Source organism: Convolutriloba macropyga, chromosome 5, assembly GCF_964194025.1.
Source record: "Convolutriloba macropyga chromosome 5, txConMacr16.3, whole genome shotgun sequence".
In the NCBI taxonomy this organism is placed as follows: Eukaryota; Metazoa; Xenacoelomorpha; order Acoela; family Convolutidae; genus Convolutriloba; species Convolutriloba macropyga.
Genome location: NC_134472.1, coordinates 19,861,318 through 19,888,545, shown reverse-complemented (window position 1 = coordinate 19,888,545; position 27,228 = coordinate 19,861,318). Strand labels below are relative to the sequence as shown.

General features: G+C 35.7%; 1 protein-coding gene across 4 annotated transcripts in view; it reads right to left on the bottom strand.

Moving 5' to 3' along the window:
* Window positions 1-22,707: 22,707 nt before the first annotated feature.
* LOC142339859 (uncharacterized) overlaps window positions 22,708-27,228 on the bottom strand; it is a 14,047-nt gene continuing 9,526 nt past the window's right edge. For all 4 annotated transcript variants that reach the window (XM_075390175.1, XM_075390177.1, XM_075390173.1 and 1 more), the window contains exons 3-4: window positions 23,803-24,019; window positions 22,708-23,276 (exon numbers count right to left, since the gene is read on the bottom strand). In XM_075390175.1, coding sequence (XP_075246290.1) covers window positions 22,738-23,276; window positions 23,803-24,019 — 756 coding nt within the window. In that variant the 3' untranslated portion in view covers window positions 22,708-22,737. The remainder of the gene's footprint in view (window positions 23,277-23,802; window positions 24,020-27,228) is intronic.

The following is a 27,228-nucleotide window of genomic DNA, read 5'->3' as shown; positions in this document are numbered from 1 at the left end:
TAGAATGTATTTCGTGAAGGGTTGAGTTAAGTTATTCTCGAACACTTCCTCTCTTGGTGGGTTCCAGATTGGGAGTTGTTTGTTCCTCGTTTGAGGAGCGTATTGTATTTGTGTATGAATTGGAGGTTGATTGAAATGTGATCCGTCCTCTGTTTGATGAGATTGTGGGGATGACATAATGTTGCTCTCAATTTTTCGAAGTTGGATTTTTGCTGCGTTTGTAGAGAGAGAGAGAATTAAGCAACAATTCAATGCGACGATTTAATACAAAAAGCAATTCCGAAATTTGTTTTCCGAGTATTAGTTGCTCGAGTTGAATATAATTTATTTACCACGTTAATGCGCTGTGATTAACTGTTTGATGGTGATTTACTTATATAAACTGCTGCAATGACGTCACGAAAGCGGGTAATTGTTGCAACCGCAATTTCCTCGTTACATTTGTTTGTATATTTTGCTTTCTGATTTGTTTGTCGTTCTAGTCTAGCGGGCCCTTTCAAGCTTTTGGTATGTATTTGACCTTCAAATCAAACAGTAATGATCGGTCCACCCAAAGTTTTAGACAACTTTCATATGATTTAGTGGATAGATATTCTTTCATGTTTAATAATAATGCTCTATTTTTAGTGATGGCAGTATATGATTTTCCAAATAAGTAAATATTGACAAGTTTTTAAGACCAGGCTCTCCCCAACAAATCTAATTCATTGACACTACATCGTTCCTCATTAGTATTGAGGAAACGTGATGTGAATGCTATTGTGTGCCAGTCTGTTGATGAACGTGGTTCTAATCGAAATCCTGACAACAAGAAATTTGAAGTTTGTTTCCTACGCTGGTGGTTGTGTGCTTTCCTCCTGTATGATAGTTGCGATGACAAATTTTTCAGTCCGTTGTTTTTTGGGAGGGGAATTGATTTGGATTCACTGACTGACGAATTTCTCTCAGCCATAGTGTGAAGGGGGTTCTCTGGTTCGTTTACCAGTCAAAGTTGTAGAAGAGGTAGCTGAAGTATATGGAGTGGGTGTATTTCTTCCGCGTGTGACCAGTGGTTGGGGCTTTGATAATTTGCGAGCCGACATTGCTTTTGAAATATTATTGTTTTCACAGGAAATACCCAAAAGATTAACGGCATGTCTGTAGCGAATCACACTATCTCCTCTGAGCTTCTTTGTCAGTTCTTTTTGTATGTTCGCCAATCTTTTTCTTGGTTGTCTTTTCATATGGAGGGGGTCTACGTTGTGCGTAATTGCATAGTGGAGTATTTCGCTCAAAGTTTTGTGCCGAATTTTGCGATATCATTGATTTGTACCCGTACTTCTGGAAATCTGATTATGGATTTTCTCGGATTACTTTTATTTTTGGTGATGTACGAGTCAGTACACTTACAGGAGCAAGAGTATCCCACATACTGCGAAGATTTTTCTTGGATATTTTGGTCAGCTTTGCATCGTTTTGCAATATGCAATCACGTACTTCCTTGAGAAGAGCATGCATTGTGAGCAGCACTGCTAGAATGTATTTCGTGAAAAGTTGAGTTAAGTTATTCTCAAACACTTCCTCTTTTGGTGGGTTCCAGATTGGGAGTTGTTTGTTCCTCGTTTGAGGAGCGTATTGTATTTTTATATGAATTGGAGGTTGATTGAAATGTGATCCGTCCTGTGTTTGTTGAGGGAGATTGTGGGGATGAAATAATGTTGCTCTCAATTTTTCGAAGTTGGATTTGTGCTGCGTTTGTAGAGAGAGAGAATTAAGCAACAATTCAGTGCGACGATTTAATACAAAAAGCAATTCCGAATTTTGTTCTCCGAGTATTAGCTGCTCGAGTGGAATATAATTTATTTACCACGTTAATGCGCTGTGATTAACTGTTTGATGGTGATTAACTTATATAAACTGCTGCAATGACGTCACGAAAGCGGGTAATTGTTGCAACCGCAATTTCCTCGTTATATTTGTTTGTAAATTTTGCTTTCTGATTTGTTTGTCGTTTTAGTCTACAGGGCCCTTTCAAGCTTTTGGTATGTATTTGACCTTAAAATCAAACAGTAATGATCGGTCCACCCAAAGTTTTAGACGACTTTTATATGATTTAGTGGATAGATATTCTTTCATGTTTAATAATGCTCTATGATTAGTGATGGCAGTATATGATTTTCCAAATAAGTAAACATTGATAAGATTTTAAGACCAGGCTCTCCCCAACAAATCTATTTCATTGACTCTACATCGTTCCTCATTAGTATTGAGGAAACGTGATGTGAATGCTATTGTGTGCCAGTCTCTTGATGAACGTTGTTCTAATCGAACACATAAGTCAGTGCGTGATGCGTTGCATTTGAACGGGTTTCCAAGTGCGATTATAATGATTTTTTTTTGGTTTTCTTTGCTGTTTCTTAAGACGTTGAAAGTCTGATTTTTTGTCATCATTCCATTCAAGTTTGTTTGTTTTATTAAAAGGGGCATAACGGAGACATTTTTGAAGACAATTGTGATTTGTTTTATTGTTAAAAGAGTATAGCGATCAAAAAATATCTTTTTTTGCTTTGTGAAGACATTGTCCAAAATAACCCACCTTTCCTTTTTTGGTTAACTGTTGGTTCTTGTGAGCCGGAAATTCTACCGCCTTCTGTGCCTAGACCAAGATAAGAAATGGAGATGGCTTTGCTGTAACAAAATTTCGGTGGGTCTGTCGCCACTCAAGATTCCCCCATTTGACGTATGTTTAGCCATGTGTTCTTAAACTGTTCGTTTCCATTTTTGGCAGTAGCGCTCATTTTGGGCCGTGCTGTTGTCAACAACGCCCTTCTATAGACGGCTTCTGATTGTAGTGTTACTTTATCCGGAGGTGCTTCAAGTATAATATCGAGTGAAATTCCATCTTTTTCGAGAACTGCTAACTTAAAAATGATTTGCAAACTTTTCCATCGTAATGGAGGCTCTAAAGTAGGTTTTTCCCAAATGAATTAAATTCTCCTACGAAATTTTTTTTTTGGTTCTGACTGCGCCATGTGATACTCTGTTAAGTAGACTAGGAATGGTATTACTAGTGCAGCTTATCTTAGACAAGTTGCATTCGCGGAACGAATCCGCATCACATTTGATACTTAAGATTAAAGTTTAATGAAAATGTATTGGCAAGCTTTTACGAATCCACTCTGAGAATCTATCGCTGACACGTTACCAGTCAAAATACTTTTAGACTCAAGAGAAGAGTCAGAGAAGAACAGCTGAACAGCGATCATGATGCTTCTTTCTGCCAATACCCGTCCGTAGTCATCGAGGTAATCTTCTACTGGAACTGTACCTGCTTCTAAAAAATGGTTTAGAATCTGTTCAAATGTTAAGTTTTTATGATTGGGTTTTGTAATCTTGTTGCCTTGTGGTGTGTTTGGTTTTACGCCAAAATATGCTGTAAAAAGTTGTTTTTTTTTCTTACAGATGCGTAATTGATATAATTAATAGACATCGATCTTGATCTAAAAATACGTGATAATTATTGAATATAATTATATTCGTCTAAAAATCTAACAGCGTTGGGACCATTGGTCTTTCGAATACTTCTACTGTCGGATAATTAGAGAAAGTACCTATTCGTGCTAGAAAAAATATATCTTTATTTTTTTTATTCGTTACTGGACATACGAAATATATTTGTAAATCTTCGTTAGGTTTGGAACGATTTTTAAGTGGTTTTAACCTTGATAAAGGAATTGCAAGTTTCAGGTCTTACTTATATCCATGCAGAATTTGCATTTGGCCGCTTTATTTAAGATTTTGCGGTGCATATATGGCCAGAAGGCGTACATGGCAAAGATAATCATCCCCCGGCTTCCTGGATGGGGTAGATGGAGATAATTCAGACTAGCTTCCCGCACTGATTGCTACCCTTTTGTAAATACACACGCACCCTGACAGTACATGAAGGTCACGCCAGTATAAGAGCATATTTTGGTTGACATCTTTGCATCGTTTTGCAATATGCAATCACGTACTTCCTTGAGAACAGCATGTATTGTGATCAGCACTGCTAGAATGTATTTCGTGAAGGGTTGAGTTAAGTTATTCTCAAACACTTCCTCTTTTGGTGGGTTCCAGATTGGGAGTTGATTGTTCCTCGTTTGAGGAGCGTATTGTATTTGTGTATGAATTGGAGGTTGATTGAAATGTGATCCGTCCTGTGTTTGTTGAGGGAGATTGTGGGGATGAAATAGTGTTGCTCTCGATTTTGCGAATTTGGATTTGTGCTGCGTTTGTAGAGAGAGAATTAAGCAACAATTCAGTGAGACGATTTAATACAAAAAGCAATTCCAAATTTTGTTCTCCGAGTATTAGTGGCTCGAGTGGAATATAATTTATTTACCACGTTAATGCGCTTTGATTAACTGTTTTATGGTGCTTAACTTATATAAACTGCTGCAATGACGTCACAAAATCGGGCAATTGTTGCAACCGCAATTTCCTTGTTATATTTGTTTGTAAATTTTGCTTTCTGATTTGTTTGTTGTTTTAGTCTACCGGGCCCTTTCAAGCTTTTGGTATGTATTTGATCTTAAAATCAAACAGTAATGATCGCTCCTCCCAACGTTTTAGACGACTTTCATATGATTTAGTGGATAGATATTCTTTCATGTTTAATAATGCTCTATGATTAGTGATGGCAGTATATGATTTTCCAAATAAGTAAACATTGATAAGATTTTAAGACCAGGCTCTCCCCAACAAATCTATTTCATTGACTCTACATCGTTCCTCATTAGTATTGAGGAAACGTGATGTGAATGCTATTGTGTGCCAGTCTCTTGATGAACGTTGTTCTAATCGAACACATAAGTCAGTGCGTGATGCGTTGCATTTGAACGGGTTTCCAAGTGCGATTATAATGATTTTTTTTTGGTTTTCTTTGCTGTTTCTTAAGACGTTGAAAGTCTGATTTTTTGTCATCATTCCATTCAAAGTTTGTATGTTTTATTAAAAGGGGCATAACGGAGACATTTTTGAAGGCAATTCTGATTTTTTTTATTGTTGAAAGAGTATAGCGACCAAAAGATATCTTTTTTTGCTTTGTGAAGACATTGTCCAAAAAATCCCAACTTTCCTTTTTTGTTAACTGTTGGTCCTTGTGAGCCGGAAATTCTACCGCCTTCTGTGCCTAGACCAAAATAAGAAATGGAGATGGCTTTGCTGTAACAAAATTTCCGTGGGTCTGTAGCCACTCAAGATTCCCCCGTTTGACGTTCGTTTAGCCATGTGTTCTTAATCTGTTCGTGTCCATTTTTAGCCGTCGCGTTCATTTTGGGCCGTGCTATTGTCAACAACTTCCTCCTATAGACCGCTTCTGATTGTAGTGTTACTTTATCCGGGGGTGCTTCAAGTATAATATCGAGTGAAATTCCATCTTTTTCGAGAACTGCTAACTTAAAAATGATTTGCAAACTTTTCCATCGTAATGGAGGCTCTAAAGTAGGTTTTTCCCAAATGAATTAAATTCTCCTACGAAAATTTTTTTTTGGTTCTGACTGCGCCATGTGATACTCTGTTAAGTAGACTAGGAATGGTATTACTAGTGCAGCTTATCTTAGACAAGTTGCATTCGCGGAACGAATCCGCATCACATTTGATACTTAAGATTAAAGTTTAATGAAAATGTATTGGCAAGCTTTTACGAATCCACTCTGAGAATCTATCGCTGATACGTTACCAGTCAAAATACTTTTAGTCTCAAGAGAAGAGTCAGAGAAGAACAGCTGAATTAGGATAAGTTATTGAAGACAATGAATAATCAAGTCAAATGGGCGGTTCGTTCGAAAAATTTTTTTTTTCTAGACTTAGTCAGACTAGTATTAGGCGTGAACAACATACAATTCACGAGTCTATCATACCTCAGTGGATTGAGAACAATTATCTAGTTTACAATTTTCCATTGTAGCGCAGGTGGAATTCTGGAGGTAGATCGTTTTGTCCACGTGACTTGGTAATTTCTATTTTTGGCCAGATTTGATTTTGTCCAGGTTGGGTTGTAAGCAACACCTAAAGTTTCAATACCAAAATCTACATTTGGAATGAAATCTAAAAGTAGAATGTGATTCCCGGGCCGAGGTGTCAACGCTAAAAAACGCAAAATTATGTAAGATTGGCGTTGAATGCGTAGAATTTATGTAAGATCTACGCTTGAGCGTAGATCTTACATAAATTCTACGCATTCAACGCTAATCTTACATAATTTTGCGTTGAATTTTGGCGTAGATCTTACATATTTAGCGTTGAATTTTAGCGTAGATCTTACATATTTAGCGTTGAATTTAGCGTAGATCTTACATAAATTCAACGCATTCAACGCTATTCTTACATAATTTTGCGTTGAATTTTGGCGTAGATCTTACATATTTAGCGTTGAATTTTAGCGTAGATCTTACATATTTAGCGTTGAATTTAGCGTAGATCTTACATAAATTAAACGCATTCAACGCTAATCTTACATATTTTTGCGTTGAATTTTGGCGTAGATCTTACATATTTAGCGTTGAATTTTAGCGTAGATCTTACATATTTAGCGTTGAATTTAGCGTAGATCTTACATAAATTCAACGCATTCAACGCTAATCTTACATAATTTTGCGTTGAATTTTGGCGTAGATCTTACATATTTAGCGTTGAATTTTAGCGTAGATCTTACATATTTAGCGTTGAATTTAGCGTAGATCTTACATAAATTCAACGCATTCAACGCTAATCTTACATAATTTTGCGTTTTTTTTTTCAAAAAGTTAATTTTTTAACTGTTTCAACCCTATACTGCACAGGTGAGAAAAATCACTTTTTAGTGCTCTTTTATAGTGCAAAATCCGTTTCAGACCATTTTACATGTTCAAAACTTTTTCAAGTTTTTTTTCGAAAAATTAATTTTTTCACTATTTCGAACCCTATACTCCAAAGGTGAGTAACAAGAAGTCAGAAAAAATCTTTTTTAGTGCTCTTTTATAGTTTTTTTTTTCGAAAAATTAATTTTTTTTACTGTTTCGACCCCTATACTTCACAATTGAGAAAAATGAAGTCAGCAAAAAATAACCATTTGCTCTCTTACGGTGCAAAAACCATTTCAGACCATTTTAGGAATTCAAATTTTTTTCAAAACATAAAAAAAATTTTAAATTTTTCCCAGTACTTCTCACATGATAAATGCGTTGAATACGTTGAAATTATGTAAGATCTCGGCTAAATTCAACGAAAAATATGTAAGATCTAGGCTAAATTCAACGAAATATATGCAAGTTCTACGCCAAATTCAATGCAAAATATGTAAGGTCTACGCTAAAATCAACGCGAAATATGTAAGATCTACGCTAATTTCAACGCAAAATATGTAAGATCTACGCTTTATAAGGATTGCGGCTCTAAAGTAAACCAAGGTACGGTGGCGCAATGGTAGAAGAGGCGACAAGTAAACAAGAGGTCAGTGGTTCGAGTCCCATACCAAGAGTTCTACGCGTTGATTTTTTGTAAGATCAACGCTAAATTCAACGCAAAAATATGTAAGATCTACGCTAAATTCAACGCTAAATATGTGAGATCAGCGGCAACTAGCGTTGACAAGTTGGCAAATTCACCGCCATTTCTTACATAATTTTGCGCTGAATGCGTTGAATTTTTGTCTTCAAATTCAACGCATTCAACGCAAAATTATGTAAGAAAATTGCGGTGAATTTTCCGACTTGTCAACGCTAGTTGCCGTTGATCTTACATAATTTTGTCCAAATTCCTCGGCCCGGGTTGCTTGTGGCTTGATTACTTGTTCTGAGAGGTTTGAACTTTTTTTGCTCAGGAGTATTTTTGGTAAGCATTGATTTTTTTTCTGAATTTTTCTGATGTTAAAGGGTTGCAATTGTATATCTTAATGCGAGAAGAGACTCCTCTCGTTCTATTCTGTCTTTTTTTTAAATCCATTGCAGTAATCTCCAATTTTGATAAATTACTTATTCGATCTCTTTTTGGCTTCGCTTGCAGTATTTTTTTCCGGGGGTTCAGCATTTCAATAGTTTTGAGGTATATGGAATTAACCAGGGTGGTAACTAGGATGATAAATTGCCCATGTATAATGCGCTTGGGTATACTCCGTTCGAATATTTGATCAATATAATTGTACAAATTTTTGTACAATTGTTCATGCTTGAGCAACAATCTGGTTCAAGAGGTTTTCAACAACTGATAGTGTTTAAGCAGTCGTAATCTGAATTCCCAAAGTTCACATTGGGCCTTTCAATTTTAGTAGATGAGCTTTCCAATACTATGTCGGTTTAGTCGTTTTCGGTACATTCATGAAATTTTGAGTTCAGCCAACATTTCACAGTTTCGATAAAACGCAGGAAGTTTTTTTTGCCAAAAATTTCAATTTCGTTAAGTGACTTCCTTGTATTGACTGATCATTGTCTTTCAGCTCATCTCAAGACAGTTCAAGTCTTCACATGTCATTTTCGGTGTATGGATACTAAGAGACTTTTGGTGGATTTAGGCTGGAACCTCAAGTTGTTGTAATGGATTTCACATAAAAGAGGTTAATTAAGAACGATGCTTACTGCTCTCTCTTACTTTAGCTTTTCCCTCAATACTTTGAGGCTACCGCGGTGTAGGTTTTCTCATTTAAATTTTTTCGATCTGATCGTCAAATATTTCTTTTGTTTAGTAGGAGTTCAGTTGATAGGCTGTTCTCCATTAGGCTGATGTCATTTTTCAATCGACATTTTGTAGATTTCTAATGCAATTGAAGGATGAGTAATGAGGTAGTCAAGTTGTCTCACCTAATTTTAACAAATTTTCAATCACAAAGCAATTTTTCAATCATTTTTCAATCCCAGATTCTTATTTTGCTCTTCTCTTGTAAGTACCTTTATTGATCAGTTCCTTTTTTTATGATTTTGATTTTCTTTGATAGCTTTCTCTTTTCATAGCACAATTGTTCGCCTCCTAAATATTTCAAGAGTTTTTTTTCTTAATTCCATCAGATTTGGGTTCAGTCCCATTCAATCCAGTATAGCACGTACTTTATCAGTAGCTGCCTCAAGATTTTAGGCTCGAGATTTTTCCATATTATTGGTGAGACCTTGAATCCTCAAAATTTTCTTGACGTCGTGATTTGTAATGTTCTTTTCAAACCTTTTATCGTTCTTCTACAAAGGTTTTTGTACGGAGAAGACTGCTAATTTGTTCTCTTCGAAGACGATTATCTTTTTTTAAATTTGTCACATGTAGAAGTTTTGAAGACACTGTTTTTTCTTATCAACATTTTTATTGTTGTTTGTTGATGATATGAAGCTTTTCACCTGCTCATGACCTGATCTTGCAATCTAAGGAAAGAATTCTCCCATTGATGAAACTATTCACATAGCCTTTCTCCAAACATTGGTTGCTCAGCGGCAACAAACGGCTACCAAGCTCCCAGATATCACTAATTGCGACCAATTGAGGGCTTGTATAATCGGGAGTTAGTTGCATGCACGTAAAATATGCAATGCAATTTTACATGCCACCAAATAAGGATTTCAGTTCTCTACATGTTTGGCACAACTTCCCCCCTTGACTGAAAGTTTCAGGAATAACTTCAACAATCAGGAGGTACTAATTTTGCTTTCCCACCAGGAACCTGATCACTTGGCGCCTCAAAAAACTTACTGAAAGTTTCAGGCGGGAGATACATGCAAAAGCGAGCGATCAATAGGCAACAGTGAACATTCGAGCGGATAGAGTTGTGATTACTACCAGGAAAAAATCACTTGGCACTTCACAAACCCTTGAAGCAACGCAATTTAACCCACTTATTGGTCATCGGCAATTTGTTTCTACTTTTAAAGCCGTTTCCTCGAAGAATTTTGTATGTTTCGCATAAATGTCTCTATATTGCTGCCAAATTTGAGCACATTATTACAAGTTTTCGTGATGTTGACCGAAGTGGGTATTAATGTGTTTTGAAACTAGTTTTTGCTTCGATCTCTTTGCTTCCATATTTTAAGAAATGTCCAGTTAACAAAATTAAGACCAGTTGATCTACTCGCTTTTATGTCTCTATAAATGTCGAGACACCTTCTCGTACGCAAAAACAAAACTAACAACTCGCTTCAGGTTCAAGACTTCATTAAAAAATTTTCCGCAGTAAGATGATACGTTTGCTCTTTCTGTTTGTTGGCCAGTTATCAAACTATTAGTCACGTCGTGCCAATGTAAAATTTTTTTAGACACAGGAATTGACAATTTCTCGACAATTTGAGACACAAATGAAGAAGGGTCAGTTTCAACCAGATTTCGTGATAACTTGCGTAAACACGAAGCTATATTTTGATTTTCCTCGGGTTCTCCAAAAAATTGATGTGGTGAATGTACTTCAATCACAAAAAGCGTCTGGAAATCAACTTTTTTAAAGCATTAACTGGCAGGCCAGAATTATCTCTATATATCTAAAATTTTATCATGAAAAATTTTGAAGCAAGAAGAGAGCAAAAATTTTCCTCAATGACAGTTATATCGCTCTCCGGGTTTAAAAACTAAAAACTAACTTGCACTTTCCTTTCTTCTCATACAAATTGTCAATGATATAACAAAAATGTTATCAAATAAGACAAACATAAACCAAACATCGGACGAACTGCTATCTAAAAACGAAGAGAACCAATTTCGAGGTCGCCAAAAAACCGATAGTTGATTATCAGAAACCGCAATCTCCCGCTACGCAATTATAAATAATCAGCTGTACCTGCTTTTGAAGGCTATTGTTTAGAACATGTGGCACCTCGTTTATTTAAGGAGGTTTTGCCATGAGTTATTATCATTCTAGTACTGTTTTTATTCATTCTTTTGCTAAGTTTTTCTTAGTGCGAATTACGAGATTAAAAACGTTCTGATTTTTGCTAAGTTAAATTTTAGGTTAATAAGGTTGCTCGATACAAGCGATTGAACGCAAGTGCGGTAGTGGTATTATCTGAAATTATACAATTTAACTGCGTGTGATAGTTTTTCCAATCTATTTTTATCAACCAATCAAAAGCCAAAGCGTGATACTACGGCGTCCTAAAACAGCGGCAACCGGGGAGCGAACTCGGGACCTCCTGATTCAAAGCAAAAGGGTACAGTGTACTTCGCTAGGAATGCTGTATAGGTTAGGTCAATTGGGTAAGTACATGCTGCAAGCTATTCATCATATAAATGCAATTTTTAATCTTTGTTTTATTTTTCCTGGTTTCTGTTTTTTTACTATCATTTGTCCTCTCAGATTTCTTTTTGGAATTTCGAACTTCTTTTCCGTCTCTTTGGTTCAGTAGGGGTTCTTTGCTTGGTATTATCCATCTAGTTGGTGCCCTTCATCTCTTCTTCGGATAGCCTTTTTTCGCTTCAGTAGAAAAATGGGTTACTTGAGTTATCGTGTTTGCTGGCTTGGTAAAAGAAACAGAGAAACAGAGGAGAATGTTGTTGTGTATTGGAGCCATGTCGTTCTGTTTCCTATTGAAAATGATTGTTGTTTTGCATCAAAAACGAGCTGTGATGAAGCTCTGAAAAGGCTTTGTTTATAAAAGCAGGTTATTAAAATTAAAGATTACTTCATTGGAACATATATATCAAAATTATAAGTAAGAAGATATGGTAGAGGGATTACTGGAAGAAAGTATTTCGTATTAAAAGCAAGACAAAGGTTTTGGAAACAGAGATAATATATGATTTCTGTAACAAATTTGTTTAATGAAAAAATGAGTAGATGAATGCAGTTCGCCATTCTTTCATGGTACAAGCATCTATCAAGAAATATATTAGTTGAAATAAAACGCAAGTGATACAAACCAAACAATAGCACGTTTACAATAAAGTAGGTTTGTTCTACAATTTAATAACAATAAAAATAGATAGGGGAACGATGCTTCACGAGTATGTTTGGCGTTTTTTCTACGAGTTAGCTTATGAATTAGTTAATTCGTAGGTTCCCTCCATGATGGCTTCTAGTGGATTCATGACAAACGCCAACACGTAGATCTAGTCAATGGCCTTGATGACTGTTTTGGGAGGGTAACCGGCTTCCACGTACTCTATGAAAACTGATATTGTGCCGTCGTCTCTGACTATTACGTCTTCAAAGACAACCAATTTGACATCGTGTTGATGAGGGCTTTGTGTTACACATTTATATATTATGGCTTTTCTAAAATTGTAGGCACGTAGACATCGTCTGGATTCGGAAAACTCCAGTTGTTTCTCGTGATCTTCTGTAAGTGGATTTAAAGAAGAAAAGAGTAAGACAAAGAAAAAGAAATTTAGAGCAGAGTAAGAGCCTTTATCACGATTTCGTGTCGTGAAGATGATGTGGTAAAAGACTTGGTTTCCTTTGGCACAAAGTTCTTTTCTCAGTTGTCTCTTCGATGTTCTCACCTGAGAGTTATAAATATTTTCAATGGTGATTTTGTTCGCCTTTCAGCGCAAGGCTTTCGTTTCTAAAAGGAGAAGCAATAAAATTGGGTTGACACTACTGCAAAATGATATCAGTTCTGTGGAGCTAAAACTATACGTCAAAATTAAATTCATTTTAGTTAAAGTAATGCCCCGTCACATTTTTGAAATTTTCGGTTGCGGTGTGGTGGCAACCGGTAAAGGAAACTTTGAGGTGCATTAGTTTGGTGTTGTCTTTGTAGTAAACTATATGTGGTTAAATTATCGATAATTTGGGTATACAAAAGTGGTTTCAAACTTATTTTGCGGTTTTTTAACATTTACGCTTTCTAAGTAATGCCCTTGAAGAGTATTTGACTTTCCTAAATTTGTTGGTTGTAGCTGATAGGAGACTGGATGGACTGTATTAGCTTGTATTTTTTTATGCTGATGTACTTGGGAGTAATAAAACTTTTGAATGGATTGATCATTAAGAAAAAAATTTCTCCTCTTGTTTACAGAAATCAAGATGCATTTGTTGTAATTATTGCCCTTTGCTGAAAAATTTGTTCGTTTTTTGTGGTGTAATACGTGTTAAAAACTCCAGCAGATATGTGGTGTCAATAGTTTTGTGTAGATAAACTGTAAACATTCCTCATCCGAGTTGTTTTATAATTCGTATTCAACATCGAAGTTTGTGTAGTTATATCCAGTTTGTGTAGGGAAAAATAGGGGTCGGTCTGGTTAGAGGCTTCGAATGAGGTGTCCATCTTATTCACCTGGAACTGCTCCCATGTAATCGGGATCAGGGGAGTCGACAATAATTGAGTTGATATAATCCCAATAAAGAAGAGTTAATGACGGTCCTCGATATATTGTTAAGAAGTGTCGGATGTAATTGTAGTACTCCCTTGTAGGATTAACGTGGTATTTATGTGCTATTAAACCGCGTGAGATAATAGACCAGATAACAATCGTTCAAGCAGTTATGGTAATAAAACTTCTAAAAAAAACTTTCTCTTCCTACTTTAAGGCAAACAGCAATGTTAAATTGCGTGAAGGATGTTACAATTTGATTGGCTGTGTCAACTAATTGCGCACATTTGTCCAAATGTCAGGTTCTTCGGTCTTTATTAAGTTGTCCAAATCTGAAAATATGATTGAATTATTTTTTTTTGTTTTAAAGGTGCAAATTTGAATAGGCGGAGATTAGCCGTCGTCGTCTGGGGACTCCGAAGAAAAGCTGTTTTCAGAAATGCTTTCGATTTCAGTTTTGTAAACAGGGTTACGAGGAGAAAAATACTTCGATATTACTATCGTTTTAATTAATTTCGTCAAAAGCTGGATTGTTCTCTGGCGAAGAGGGTGAGAGGTTTTCAATGTTTTGTTGAAAGAACCCCGCTGATGTGTCAATTTTAGCGTTTTCTGGCTTCACAGTTTGCTTTAAATTCATCCATGCTGTTGATGATTTAGTCAAAATCATTGAAATTATTGTGGTAGATAAAATCTTTTGTGGTAGATATAAATCTTTTTGTAAAGTTGGTTGATGTAATTGTAGTTAATTAAAGGCTTCTTGCTCAACATAGAAAGTTCCTTGGTAGCTATTGATATAAACATGTACGTTATCAAAAGTTTAATGGCTCTTTGTTTCTCAGTTAATGAAATGAGAACCAATGCACTTCGTATTTACTCATAATTGCATAGTTCAAATTTAAACACAAGTTTTAAAATTCGTATGCAACAATAATTATTTGCTTTTATTACCATTGTTTGCTTTCAGGAAAAACCATTTTTATTGGCTCAAATGTCAAGCGATGAAGGTCTCGCAAAGCAACACAATGCTCACGAGACAAGAATTTGTTCTGTATATCACGATACTATAAATGTTAATGCTGTTGTTTTGACCGAAAGGGACAATGGATAAAATAATCGGCCGGTATATATTTTGTAATAACTGTATGTATTACTTTAATATATTATTGTAAAATTGATATATATTTTTTGTAATGTTGTATATACTATTGTAATCAATTATTGTAAAAACTTACCGTACTAGAAAATAATAACTCAATAGCCGAACCTACTTAAATAAGGAAGAGCCTATCGCTGTCGGCATGTGGCATCTCCCTTATTATGGAAGTATCGCTCTGGACTTATTGTACTTCTAGTAAAGTTTTATTCAGTGTTTTGCTAATTGTTTCCAAGTGCAGGGTACAATGTAGAAACGTTCTGATTTCTGCGAAAGCAATCTCAAAGTTATTAGGGGTGCTTGAAACAAGCAAATGAAGGGAGGTGCGTTAGTGTTAGTTACTGAATTTATACAATTTTACTGAGTGTAGAATTTTTCCAATTTCTATTTGTATCATCCATTCAAAAGCCGAAGTGTGATAGGGCGACTAAATTTATTGGCAGGGAGGGAATGTTTGATCGCGTTGGGTTTCCGGGGAAAGGTAAGAAATTGTCAGACAAAACATTGGTCAAGGAAAAAAGAATTGCATGAAAAAGACGACAGGACAAATATAATGGCCATATAATGTAGCTGTGATGCATGTACAATTCTTATTAATTTTCATTTTATTTAGTGCAGTAAATCATATACAGTGTCAATATATATTTCTTAATTTTAAGTTGCCCTTCAACCTTCATTTACCTTCAGACGTTATTTCATGTTTCCCGCTTTCGTTTTGTTATTCATTCATATGATTGTAATTTCCGCTGCGTGACCAGACACGTCTGCTCACCTTAAATCATTTTTGTTGATATCTATTTTAAATCATTCTTCTTGTCTCGTCAATTCAATATCCATTTCCTTAACCTCTTTGATTCCGCTCCGCAAATCAATCTCAGAAATAGGCAAGCAATTCGATTGGCAAAAATCCAATTTTAATTTGAAGTTGTGTCTTCGGATGGCGAAAACAACAGTTTTTTAATGAAGTAGGACATGACGCAGCCAGCTAACAAAAGAACTCTCCTATGAATTGACGACTTTTGGGATAAATCCACACACTCATATCTCCGATGGAAAAGTGGAGGGTACAGTACAAACCAGCCTTACTCGCTAAGGAGAACCTCATCTTGGATACACCTCTCAGTTGTAAAACCGAAATGGTATAATTGCCCCGGTAGCCTATATACAACGATACGATCATCGCATCTTCAGCGCAATGAGAACGGGAACCCAATGCCCGAAATGCGCAACAAAAGATGAATTAGCAAAACAAATACCAAAGATTCTACGAAGTAGGAATAACGTGCGAAAATGAACAATGGGCACTCAGTGATCGAAAAACAATCTCTCTCTACTCCACCTGCGAATTGGTGTAGAGGGTCGCAGCGAAAACCCACACATAATGATGGACACTCTCACAACTGCCGAATTTAGGAAGATTTTGGAAGATACATTCATCAGACCCAGAAATATAACATTTGACAGGCACGTTCTCCCCATCACAAAACGAGTCGGCGGAGAACCAGTCGAGCAGCTCTACGGAAATTTGAAAGAATTAGCAGAAAATTGTGACTTCGAAAACAGAGAAGAAACTCTAATCAGCGACGTCTTCATCGCTAATTAAAACGGCCCAAAATTTTAGAAGGATCTCTTAAAGCAAACAATGATGCCGAGGAAAGCTTTTGAGCTAACTATAATCATGGGATTTGGGAAGCGAAATTAGCATCAAATTCAAGCACACAACAAGCTCTTCATTCCGGCCGGTGTTGATGCAATTCAATGCCCGCCCAGTAGTTGCTCTCCAAATGCGTCTCGCTCAAACGATTTCCATAGGCAATGCAATCAACCACCTGCATTATATTGCGCAAATTGATTTCTGAGACACAGAAATAAGTGCATTGCTAAAGGTAAAACTTGCAACAATTGTCGTCTTTTAAATCTTTTCGCAAAACATGTAGAGAACAAAAGACACAGAAAACCCAACATCCAAACAAAAAATCGGTCAACACAGTAGAAGAAGAACTTCATCCCAAAAATTCCTTTAATTTACTACAATCATTGTCCGGAATATACAACTCAGACAACAGTAGCGGCGATAACAAGATGATCGCCACAATACCCAATGATATCGAGAAATGTGAACCCCACAACAGGCCCATCAACATCGGAAACATCTCAACTACTTTACTTGTTGGTTTCAGGAGTGCCTGCAGCATTTTGAGATGTAGTCAATAGTGACCCGTAGCCGAAAGGGTACGTGCATTCAACATGTTTTTGAACCAGCCAGTCAACATTGAGGGTGAGATTCGAAAACCAGTATTTACCAGCGGCTGGTACACATCAGTTGCCACTTTCACAGTCATTGCCTATGGCCTTAACGCGCTCATTGCTCGCGATCTCTCTGATCAACCAGGACTTGCAGTCACACACTCCTCATCGCAAAATGGTAAGCAAATAATCAAAATCTCGCCACATTCCAATTTCAAAGAGAAAAATGGCTTTACAACTTCCTGACTTAAATACGCGCATTTAAAAATCTAAAAATTGTGTAGCAAAATCAAAATTTCAAAAAATATTCCAACCACGACACCAAAAAAAGAGAAGTATAACGGTTATTTTGCAAGATAAAGTAAATACTGAATTTTAAAAATTACTTGATCAAAAACACACAAAACAAAACTTACAAATTGTCTAGACAAATAATTTATTTCACAACTTGTAGTCACTGTTAAAAAAGATCAATCTCTAACACCTGCAATTGATTAAAAAATCTTTAAAAAAACGTGCCACAAAAATAAACACCAAATGTCTAACAATGATGTGCTAATCGAATCCAAATCTCAACAAATAAGTGATCCCGTGTCTCAAAGCACCACATACTTTTCAACATTGGACCTTAAGTATGCCAACAATCAAATAAGTATAAAACCCGACACAATTAATTACCGTAATTTCAATATAATAAGCTATTAATTGACAGGCATTTACAATTTTTAAACGGGATTTTGTGGCCTCACAGATATGACCGCGGAATTTCAAAAAGCCGTGGATTATAAGTTAATAAGATTAAAAACGGCATTTTGCTTTCTTAATGATAATCTAATTGTTAGCAAGGATCAGAAAAAGATCATAAAAAACGTATATTCAATTGTCTCAAAAGAAAGTTTATATAAATTTTCCTCCTATTTGACACTTTGCAAAATTAGAAATTGATCCGCTTGGATATCAGATTTCAAAATCGAGAATATCCAAACTAAAACATCAGCAATCTCATCCCTTGAAGGACCGAAAAGGTTAAAGAAACGTCGTTCTTTTCTTTATCCTGTATATTACATAAGTAAATTCATCGGAAACCTTGTACAAATTATCAACCCATTACGTCCCTTATTAAGAAAATCTGCTAATTTTTTTGAACCGATACTCAGGAAAATTGTTTTCTTAAAATTGAGAAGAACATTCCAAATGCCACTCAAAATTGCCACTACAATCCACAACTCGAAATGCGAGGTAAATGTGATGCTTCACGTGCCGGGCTTGGTGCTGCCCTCGCACAATCAACAGTAGACGGGTAGAAAACAAACCTTTCTACCTCTAGATTTCTAAACTCCTGTGAAGAGAGACATAATGTCAATGAATTAGTTCTACTAGTTATAGGTTGGTTTGTTCAATTTTTGAAAATTTTTTGATGGAAAACAATTAAAACTATAACAGATCAAAGAGCACTCCTGTCGATTTTAAAAGAAAACCGTTCAAATAAATCATACAATTGCCGTCTAAACCGTTGATTAGATAGACTATTGCCTTATCAATTCACAATTGAACACTTGCGAGGTGCTCTTATGGATAAAATCTTGTTGATTACATATCTCGACACACTAATCAAAAAGCTAAAAAAATTCACAACCTACGATGAGGATTTCTTTGATGCAAAACACAAATAAATTTACATCTCGGCAAACTCTTTAAACGGAACTCAATTCAATCTGCAGCCATTTACATAATTTGTTTAAAACACATGATCTCGCACCGTGAACCGCTACACAAACTGAAGTATTTAACAATTTATCAAAACAATAAGCACAGGTGACACTCATTTACACGCGCATGCATTCCACTTGTCACCCGCAAGCTGAAATCCATTAGTAAATACCAGCTCCAATGCAAACAATACTAAATATGCTAAGCGAAATTCACATCACTTCAAGCATTTGTTAAAAATTCAGAATGTCCAGCCTTCCGCAGTGTGAACAACGAAATTTTACAAGACTAATTTCTGGCTAATTAACAGAGATTCAAATCATAGTTGTAAACGTCAGCCACCAAAAAAATCAGTGATTTTTGCCAAATCTACTTCTCAACATCAGTCAACTAAAATTACCTCCAAATCAAACTTTGTTTGTCACCAAAACATCAATCTAAATAAAAACAACTTCAATAAACAAAATCAATATGCACCCAGGAAGTGAATCACCAGAGTTAGATTCGGCGACTTTTCCCGCAATATGGAATTACCAACAACACCTCTCCCACTAAATTCCCAGCTGCATCATCTAACATTAGTACACCCCTCACAACCAATCTACAAATACCCACATTTGATAATATCATAGGAAAGGTCTTCAGCAAACTCTTGATAGGTTCGCTCACAATCAAAGACGCAGTCCCAAAAAAAGTGCGTGATGGTATACTCAACAACAATGAGGAAATGTTGAAAGAGATTCAAACGTGCATTCATTCGTACCGGCGGGATCTCCATTTGCGATGTGGTTGCGTCCTCATAGACGAAAAGATCGCTATCCCTAACGTTTTGAGGGAAGTACTAATTGACGACATGCACGCTAGTCACGCAGATACTTGGAGCATGAAATGTATGAGTACAACATTGCTGATGGCCATATATGAATAGGGAGTTGACAGTCAGATCAACATAGTGTAAACCCTGCACGGCAATTGGTAAAAATCTTAAATCATTAATTCCCGCCAGCAATTCCACTCCATAAACCTTGTGCTGAACCCAACCAGAAATTACAAATTGATTTTTTTTTAATTTACAATTTTTCAATTTACGATGGAAAAGGCCATGAAAAATACCCTCTCGCTTCAATAGATCGCTTCCCTAACATTTCTACTGCTTGAATTTTTGACAAAGCGAATGGTCCTAATGAAACAAAATTTTTGAACATGTAAATTGAAACACATGGAACACTTCGTTCCATTCGTTTGGATCAAGCAAAATGCCTAGGGATATCAAATAAAGATTTTCTGTAAAAAGATTAAAGTAGATCTTTTTGAAGCTCGCGTCAACAACGATCGAGCTATTGTACTGGTAGGAAGGTTATCGCATACAATTAAGAATAGACTTGCATGGAAGAATAATCGGCTACTAAACAGATCCACCTGAAGCATGCACTAAAGACCATTAACCACCAACTGCGAATATTTTAATTGAAAACAACAAAGATTTCGCCCTTCAAAGCACAAGTTGATAAAAAACCTAATACCCAGCTGAGTGTATTCTGTACTATACCAAAGTTGTCTCGTACAAGAATATTATATACTATTATTTGGATGAAGACACAGTTAACTCTGAGGCCATCCTTCCCGACGACAAATGGTAGAACGGCTGCTGGAGCGACATAGAAGCTAAAAAGGGTCGACTCGGGCCACTAAAGATGCTAACGACTGCAAGAAAAGAGCACCGATGGAGAGTCCCGATTCCTTCCCTCTCCATGCCGACCACTTCCACTCACAGAACGTGCTGTGCAACTCAAACTGGCACGCAAAGTGCATGGCAAACTCCAATCCAAGGAGATCCTTGAGGGTCTATATGAGGTTTTGGCACCCGGGTCAAACATCATCGAAGTCAGTCCATCCACCTCGACGACCAAGGAAGCGGGAAAGGCAATAGTCACAGTTCGTCATAGTGACATTGCGAAATTCGGTACCCAACAGGAACGTCAAACATCCACAAAAGCACATGGTAATCGTCGTAGACTACGGACAAACAAAAAAATGGTGGAATAAAAAGTGCAAAGCCACATCAAGGAAATTAAGGAAAATAAAAAGGCGATATGAAGATGAAACACAAGAGGCGTGATCCGAACAGTGATGTGTCATCATCTAAATCTAATATCGTACACACGATGCGGGGTCGTATCCCCAAAGTCCATAACTAATTGGAACTCTGGGGCCAAAATGAAACATCGAACGTCGATTCGCCAAACGAATTAATTATTCCTCCACTCAATGCCTCAACCTCAGCACTACAATTCCCCCTTCCACATTTACGACAAACATGGAAAAGAAAATATCCGGCCGCAATCGACGAAAACCAACGTAATATGGTTTCGAAGGTATGTCATCCAACTCAGTAATATCCGCTCCAACAAAAAGAGAACGAAGAGCTGGCAACATTGGAAGTTTTCAACCACCAAATATCTCTGTTGTAGAAACAGTGCAATCTACAGCAGAACAATCTCCAGAAGAGACAAATAATCGCCTGGGAGCAAAAATGATTTTCCTCTTGAACCGTGGGTGCGATTTCTAGCGGATTAGAGAATGCCTACCCCCGAAAACAATGTCATTTTTATGACAGTGTAAGAGGCGGAAAAACATGAAAATTTAGAACAAACATATTTACACTCAAAAACTCACATTATAATTTAGTAAATATCACTAGTTTTGTTAACCAGCAAGTATTTTGTTACTAAATATTTAACAGGGACCAAGTATTAACATTGTAAATATGTTACTAATATAAAAAAATTGTTCTTTTTGTACGATTTTTTAATCGTGTAAGGCACTATATGATACCTGTACAGTTCTTGATGTTTCTTGAGTTCATTCTGCTTTTCTTGTCTATTCAATATCAGTTGCCTTAATCTTCTTGATTCCGCTCCGCAAATCAATATCAGAATTAAGTAAACCATTCGCCTGACAAAACCAAAATCCAAATTGACGGTGTGTCTTCGTGCGGTGAAGCCGACAGTATTTTAATGAAGTACGACAGGAGCAATTTACAAATCTGGCATATACAAGACCACCAAAATTGTTCAGACAATCAAATTCATTCTCATTGGGCCCTTTGTCCACGGCCCAAACTTGTCTGACTTATAATAATTGTTTTACTTCTGAGACCATGTCCTGGGCAATACAATTCACAAATGAATTACATAACCAACTAAAGTTGGACAAATTGCTCCAAACGACCGGCGAGTAGTTGGCTTCGTCAATATCTAGCCACGGTTTAGTGGGGAATTCTATCCTCGTTAGTAGAAAAATCAAATGGAGAAAAAACAGATTTTCAAAACTTGGAAAATATTACAAATTTATAAAAAAAAGTTTCCAGAATTCGCAGTTCAAAACTATTTTTATGGTCTTTCAAGTTATGTCAAGTAACCTATCTGCAAAAAATTTCGTCGGCCAGTAATGATCATTTAGCTCAGAGAAGGACAAAAATATTCAAAAATTTTGAAAACAAGAGCAAATTTTAACAACATTTTGCTAAAATGCAACATCTTAAAATCTTCAAAATCTTTTCAATGTCTCAAGGGACTAATAGTTTCCCTTTTTTAAGTTTTAAATAGTTTTAATGGCTCATAAAGATCCATAAATTTGGAACATGATAATAATTTTCTGAAAATTTGAAAATAAATATTAACTTTCACCGAAAAATTGCTAAAGCTGGAGTGATTAAAATATTGATAACTGTTCCATTTACTCTACAAACTATGCAACAACCTATAATCAGACCTTGAAGGAGGTCAGTAGTACCCTGGTGCTGGACAGAAACATTCAAAATATAAAGAAAACTTGAAAAAATTGCAAATTATTTTAAAAAATTATTAAAGTTCTTGATATTAAAATCTTGAAAAACATTTCACTACATCTAAAAGCTATGCAGTAACCTATCATCAAAACATATAGGAGGTTTTTGTGGCTCTTGAGGCTGGAGAAACCTAAAAAATTTACAAAAATTTTGAAACTGGGGCCTGATGGGGGGCAACAGAGCGGTGAGGGATGGGGGCAATAGTGGGGAGGGGGGTCAACAGTGGGGGTGTCTTCAACCTCTAAGAACCGCCCTTCAAACCATAAGTATAAGTCTCCCAACTAGTTTAAGCTGAAAAAGAGCTGAAAAGCTCTAAAAGCACTAAATGCCCGCTTGGCATCCCGTTTTGAGGACGAAAAGTCAAATTGGTCAGACGAAAAATCGGTCAAGCAAAAAATCGCATAAAAAAGACCAACAGGACTAATATAATTGCTACAAACTTCGTTTGAGAGCAATTAAACAGCAATATAAATTTCACAACGCCTGTACGCCTGTTCGGTAGCTTGGGCGTTGAGGGATTTGCATAGAGAAACGATTCTGGACAAGTTAATTAGGATAAAGTTCATGATAACCCCTTAATTGCATAACACATATTTTTCACTATAATTGCTTCTCTGTACAAATCTGACAAGGCATCACTTACATAAGAGTATTTTGTTTCATTGACTTGTTCTGAGCAATCAGTTTTACCCATAAGGTTAATTCGTTTGGAAAATCGTTTTGCTGCATCGTTTTTCAGATTCAAAGTTTTGTCTAATAAGGGCTTCATTAATTCGTGCTGTTTTTCAATTTCACCATCGACGTCAATACAAGCTGTGAGATATTGCGGATCCAACTTTGACAGCTGGAACTGGATTTCCTTGTAAGCGTCCGTCAACATTTCTATAGAGGTCAAAAGGTCATGGGACATTGGCTGACTTAGAAATGTGACTTCAGGGTTTCGGGTCAGCAGTACTATTTGAAAGTCAATGTCCAGCTGTGAGCAAATTTCTACAATGTGTCTGATATTTGGGTAGCTAACTGAGTAAATTATTTGGGTTGATTGGTCCAAGTTTTTGCTGCGGCTGATTATACATTTGGGGTAGGAGAGGGACGAAGCACCTGAAACAAGTCAACCTGACACAAATATTTGGTCAAATTTTATGGTCTGCTAAGGATAGCCATATATTGGCCATTGCGTTCATACCTCATACAAAGTTAATGAACTTATGTGACATTACATTCAAATATGTTCATATAAAGTTAATTATAAATTTTACTGCAAAACTTTTAGCAGGTTCTATGGTCAGAGCTCTGGGAATAGTAAAAAACAGAAAAAAAATATATGATCCAGCACTGCTTCTGCTGTTATGAGATTCAGGTGTACAAAAGAGGTTCGACTTGGGAGGTAATCCACGGAGGCGCCGAATTTGCGACCATTGATCTCAAATCATTGAAATCTAGTTCAGACATTATTTGAACAGTTCACGAAAAGTTTGTTTTAAATCACGAGGGTATAAAAAGAAAACGCAAATTCACGCACGCTCATATAAATCAAAGTTATAAACCAAAGTTTGATCGTTTTAACATCTTATTCAATGGGATTCTTTAGCATCCGTAGGTGCATAATATGCAGGAATGTACTAACCAAATATAGTATTGAGAAATAACACAGGCTCTTTATACTCTTTCATGTTATGAATCAACTTCTGTAAGTTTTGTTCTTTGGCGAAAGGGTAGTCACGTGACCCGTCTTGGGGACAGAAACCCTCCATTCTGGAGAAAGTTCCGAATGGACTGCAAAGTGTTGATGTGGTGCTATTTGATGACGAGGACAACAGTGTGGTGTTTGGGCTTTCCAAGAACTGAAACGTGCCCACTTTGAGGTACCCGTTCCAAATGACACAAAAACACTCACGTTGACCCCTTTTGCTTATGAAAAATGCTCTGGTAGACCGAAATCATCCATGTTCCAGACTTTGACTGGTTCAAATATCGATGGGGGTAGGAGTATTCTTAAGGTACGCGTTACTGATTCAAAACCGATTGAAAAGACCCATCCAGATCGAAATGATATAAAATCTTCACTTTAGATAGCTCACGATATATTTTTTTACAGTTTCTGAGAATTTTGCTTATTAAGTGCGGAAAAATTTTCAAGATATTCCACAAGGAAAATAATATAAGGCCATGTGAAAAGATGAGCAGAGAACAGTATTCTCTCCAACAGTTTGTGCAATATGAGTAAAAGTTTTGCAAAAAAAGTGAAAGAATAGGAAATTTGCGCAAAATTATTCTAAAAAGTTAGTGTTGAAAAACTAATTTTGGTGCTGATATAACTCTGAAATTTTAAAAGAGTTATAGTATGTCCTGATCGAGAAAGGAGAGAAGTACTTTAATAAAATTGTTTTGGTGGATCGACTTTTGCTCACCGCGCATAAAATCTAACCTTCTTGCCAAGAACGTACCATGAACACTTTAAATGAATATGGAATACAGCGGAATACCTTAGAAAAAAACTTCTCAAAGGCCCGGTGAGAGTTGGGTTTTGTCGTAGATAGCAAAAACTGAGGGTAGCTATAGTTTCAATGATTGAGAAGCAGTAAAGAGAAACAGTTGGAAGGGGATTAAAATTAACAACATATTCCTCACACGATGAAAAAAATGCTCGTTAAGGTTCATCTGTTCATGCATTTTTTCCTTTAAAAAGTCAGAACGGTCAAACAAAGAGGTTAAGATGGAACATAGAGCAAAATAGTTCAACTGAACTAAAATAGTTGCTTATAAATTGCTTCAGAGCAATTGAAATTAGCGTTGAGTTTAAAGCCAATATCAAATTTATGCAAATTTAAAAACAGAAACCTCTCTCCCTCTCTCTGTTCTTGTTTTTAATATCTTGCTATTATGAATGAAAAGTAAAAACATCGTTCCACCGCAGAAAGTTTTTTCTTTTTTTCTTTTCATTACTTTACAAAATAATTCTTTTTTGTACGGAAAGTCTCTACTATAGCATAACAAGATGGCTCTCGCAAGAATGTTTCATTATTCGCCTCTAAAATCTATGTTAGGCACGGAACACCTCGTTTGGATATAAATTTTGTGAAGCGCGAATAGAAATAACTGTCCGCTAGTTCTTTATTATAAAAAACACGGGAAGTATTTGCAAAAAAATTTGCGGCAATCAGTTTGCATGCTATAAACAGCAAACAAATAAATGACTGGACAAGATATTCATGATAACCGCGAGAAATTCCGAGAAAAACAAAGAAGTTCAATCCTATTTTTTAAAACGTTTCACTAATTTAACTTCTTTTAATTCAAAATAACCCATAGTGATGACATCTTTACTAATCAGTTTGACTCAACATCCAGTTGAAGTATTTCCAACAAAAAGTGTTACCGAGCAAAGAATCTAAGATTAGTATTCAAAGACTTTGTCACATTTTCGTTATTGCAAAAAAAAATTCAATTTAAAATAATAATTTTTTAATTTAACGCGCACGGTTTCAATTTTTTAAAATTTTAAATCAAACCAGAGTTTTCTTTTCATTAATTTGACTAATCAAAGAAATATTATAAAAACAAGGTTTCTAACAATTGTCTACACGAAAAAAACGACTTTTTATGTCATTCAACTCACATTGATGGGTTACGGAGAACAATAAATCCTTTTTATAAAATCAATTGGAGAAATTATGTTTTAAATCAACAAAACAACAGTTGAAAAAAGAGTATATTGTTGAAAAAGAACATATTTTCGCTTCTTCTTATTAGAAGCTTGTCATATATAATCAATCCAGATAACTTATAAGCTTAATGTAACCCTTATTTAAGTGGAATGCATGTTTGTGGCTAGTATTTAGCAGTAATTGGCAATTTCGTTTTCGCGAAAAAGGTAGGTGTTTAATCAGTTTATTGTGAAAGCCGGTAAAAAGACCCCTATGGAATTTCCGGTAGTTCGGGCTACTAATCAGCAAGGAATCAACTGAACAGTGCAAGCATCAAATTAAAGTCAGGTCTCTGAATTCAATGAAATTGAATTTTTTTTTCATTCTTTCCTCTAGTGGTCGAGATGTCTTTACTGGTTCTGAATACTTAATAAACTAAAAATGTTTTCGCTCCAAAGAGCCAAGTAGTGAGATTAGTGTTGCAAGGTTTATTGTGGTTCTGTGTGAAAATTGTAAAGAGGAAATATATATATATATATATATATATATATATATATATATATAATTATATATATATATACATACATATATATATATATATATATATATATACATATATATATATATATATATATATATATATATATATATATATATATAATTTTTCGGAACTTTGCCTACTTTGTGGAATTTGTCTGTCTCATCAATTCTTTAAATGTTTTATCGACTGAAGTTGCTTTTCAAACCAAAACCGTTGAATTATTTAAAACTGCAGGTGAATTGTAACGTCAGGAACAAAACACACACCTTAGAACTGAGGGGGGAACATATTTTTCTCAAGAAATTTTGATTTTTTGTTGTTCTTGTCCAAGATATCCTTTATTTGGTAAATTAGGTGACTTTGGAATGATCTCAGTTTTCTAAGCTGCACAAAGAAATTTATAATGCAAAAATTTTCAAAAATAAAAATGTTCAAAAAACTGTTGATTATAATGTTTGTATACTTTTTCTTTGAGTCAAGTAGCTTAGATGCAGAGGATTTGTTTTGCACAAAACTTAATAATGCAGAGGATTTATTTTGCACAAAAGTGTTAAAAAAACAGAGAAACCAGCAAAATCACGTGGGAAAAGTATCAAGTTGTTTGTTGTATTCTCGTTCTCTAGAAACAATAAACTAGAAACGCAAAAAGTCAAGGGCGTTAAAGTCATTCGAAAAGTCAAAATTTTCAATTGAAAATTTTGCATAAAATACAGCGGTAGAATGCCGGAACCGACTCGAATCGTCGTGCACTATAATCTCTAACCTAACCTTACCGAAATCAGAACATCAAAAAAGACAAGAGAAAAAACAAAAGTAGCCCAACAAACCACATAAAAGCGTTTTATAAAGGCCGACATTTTTTAGG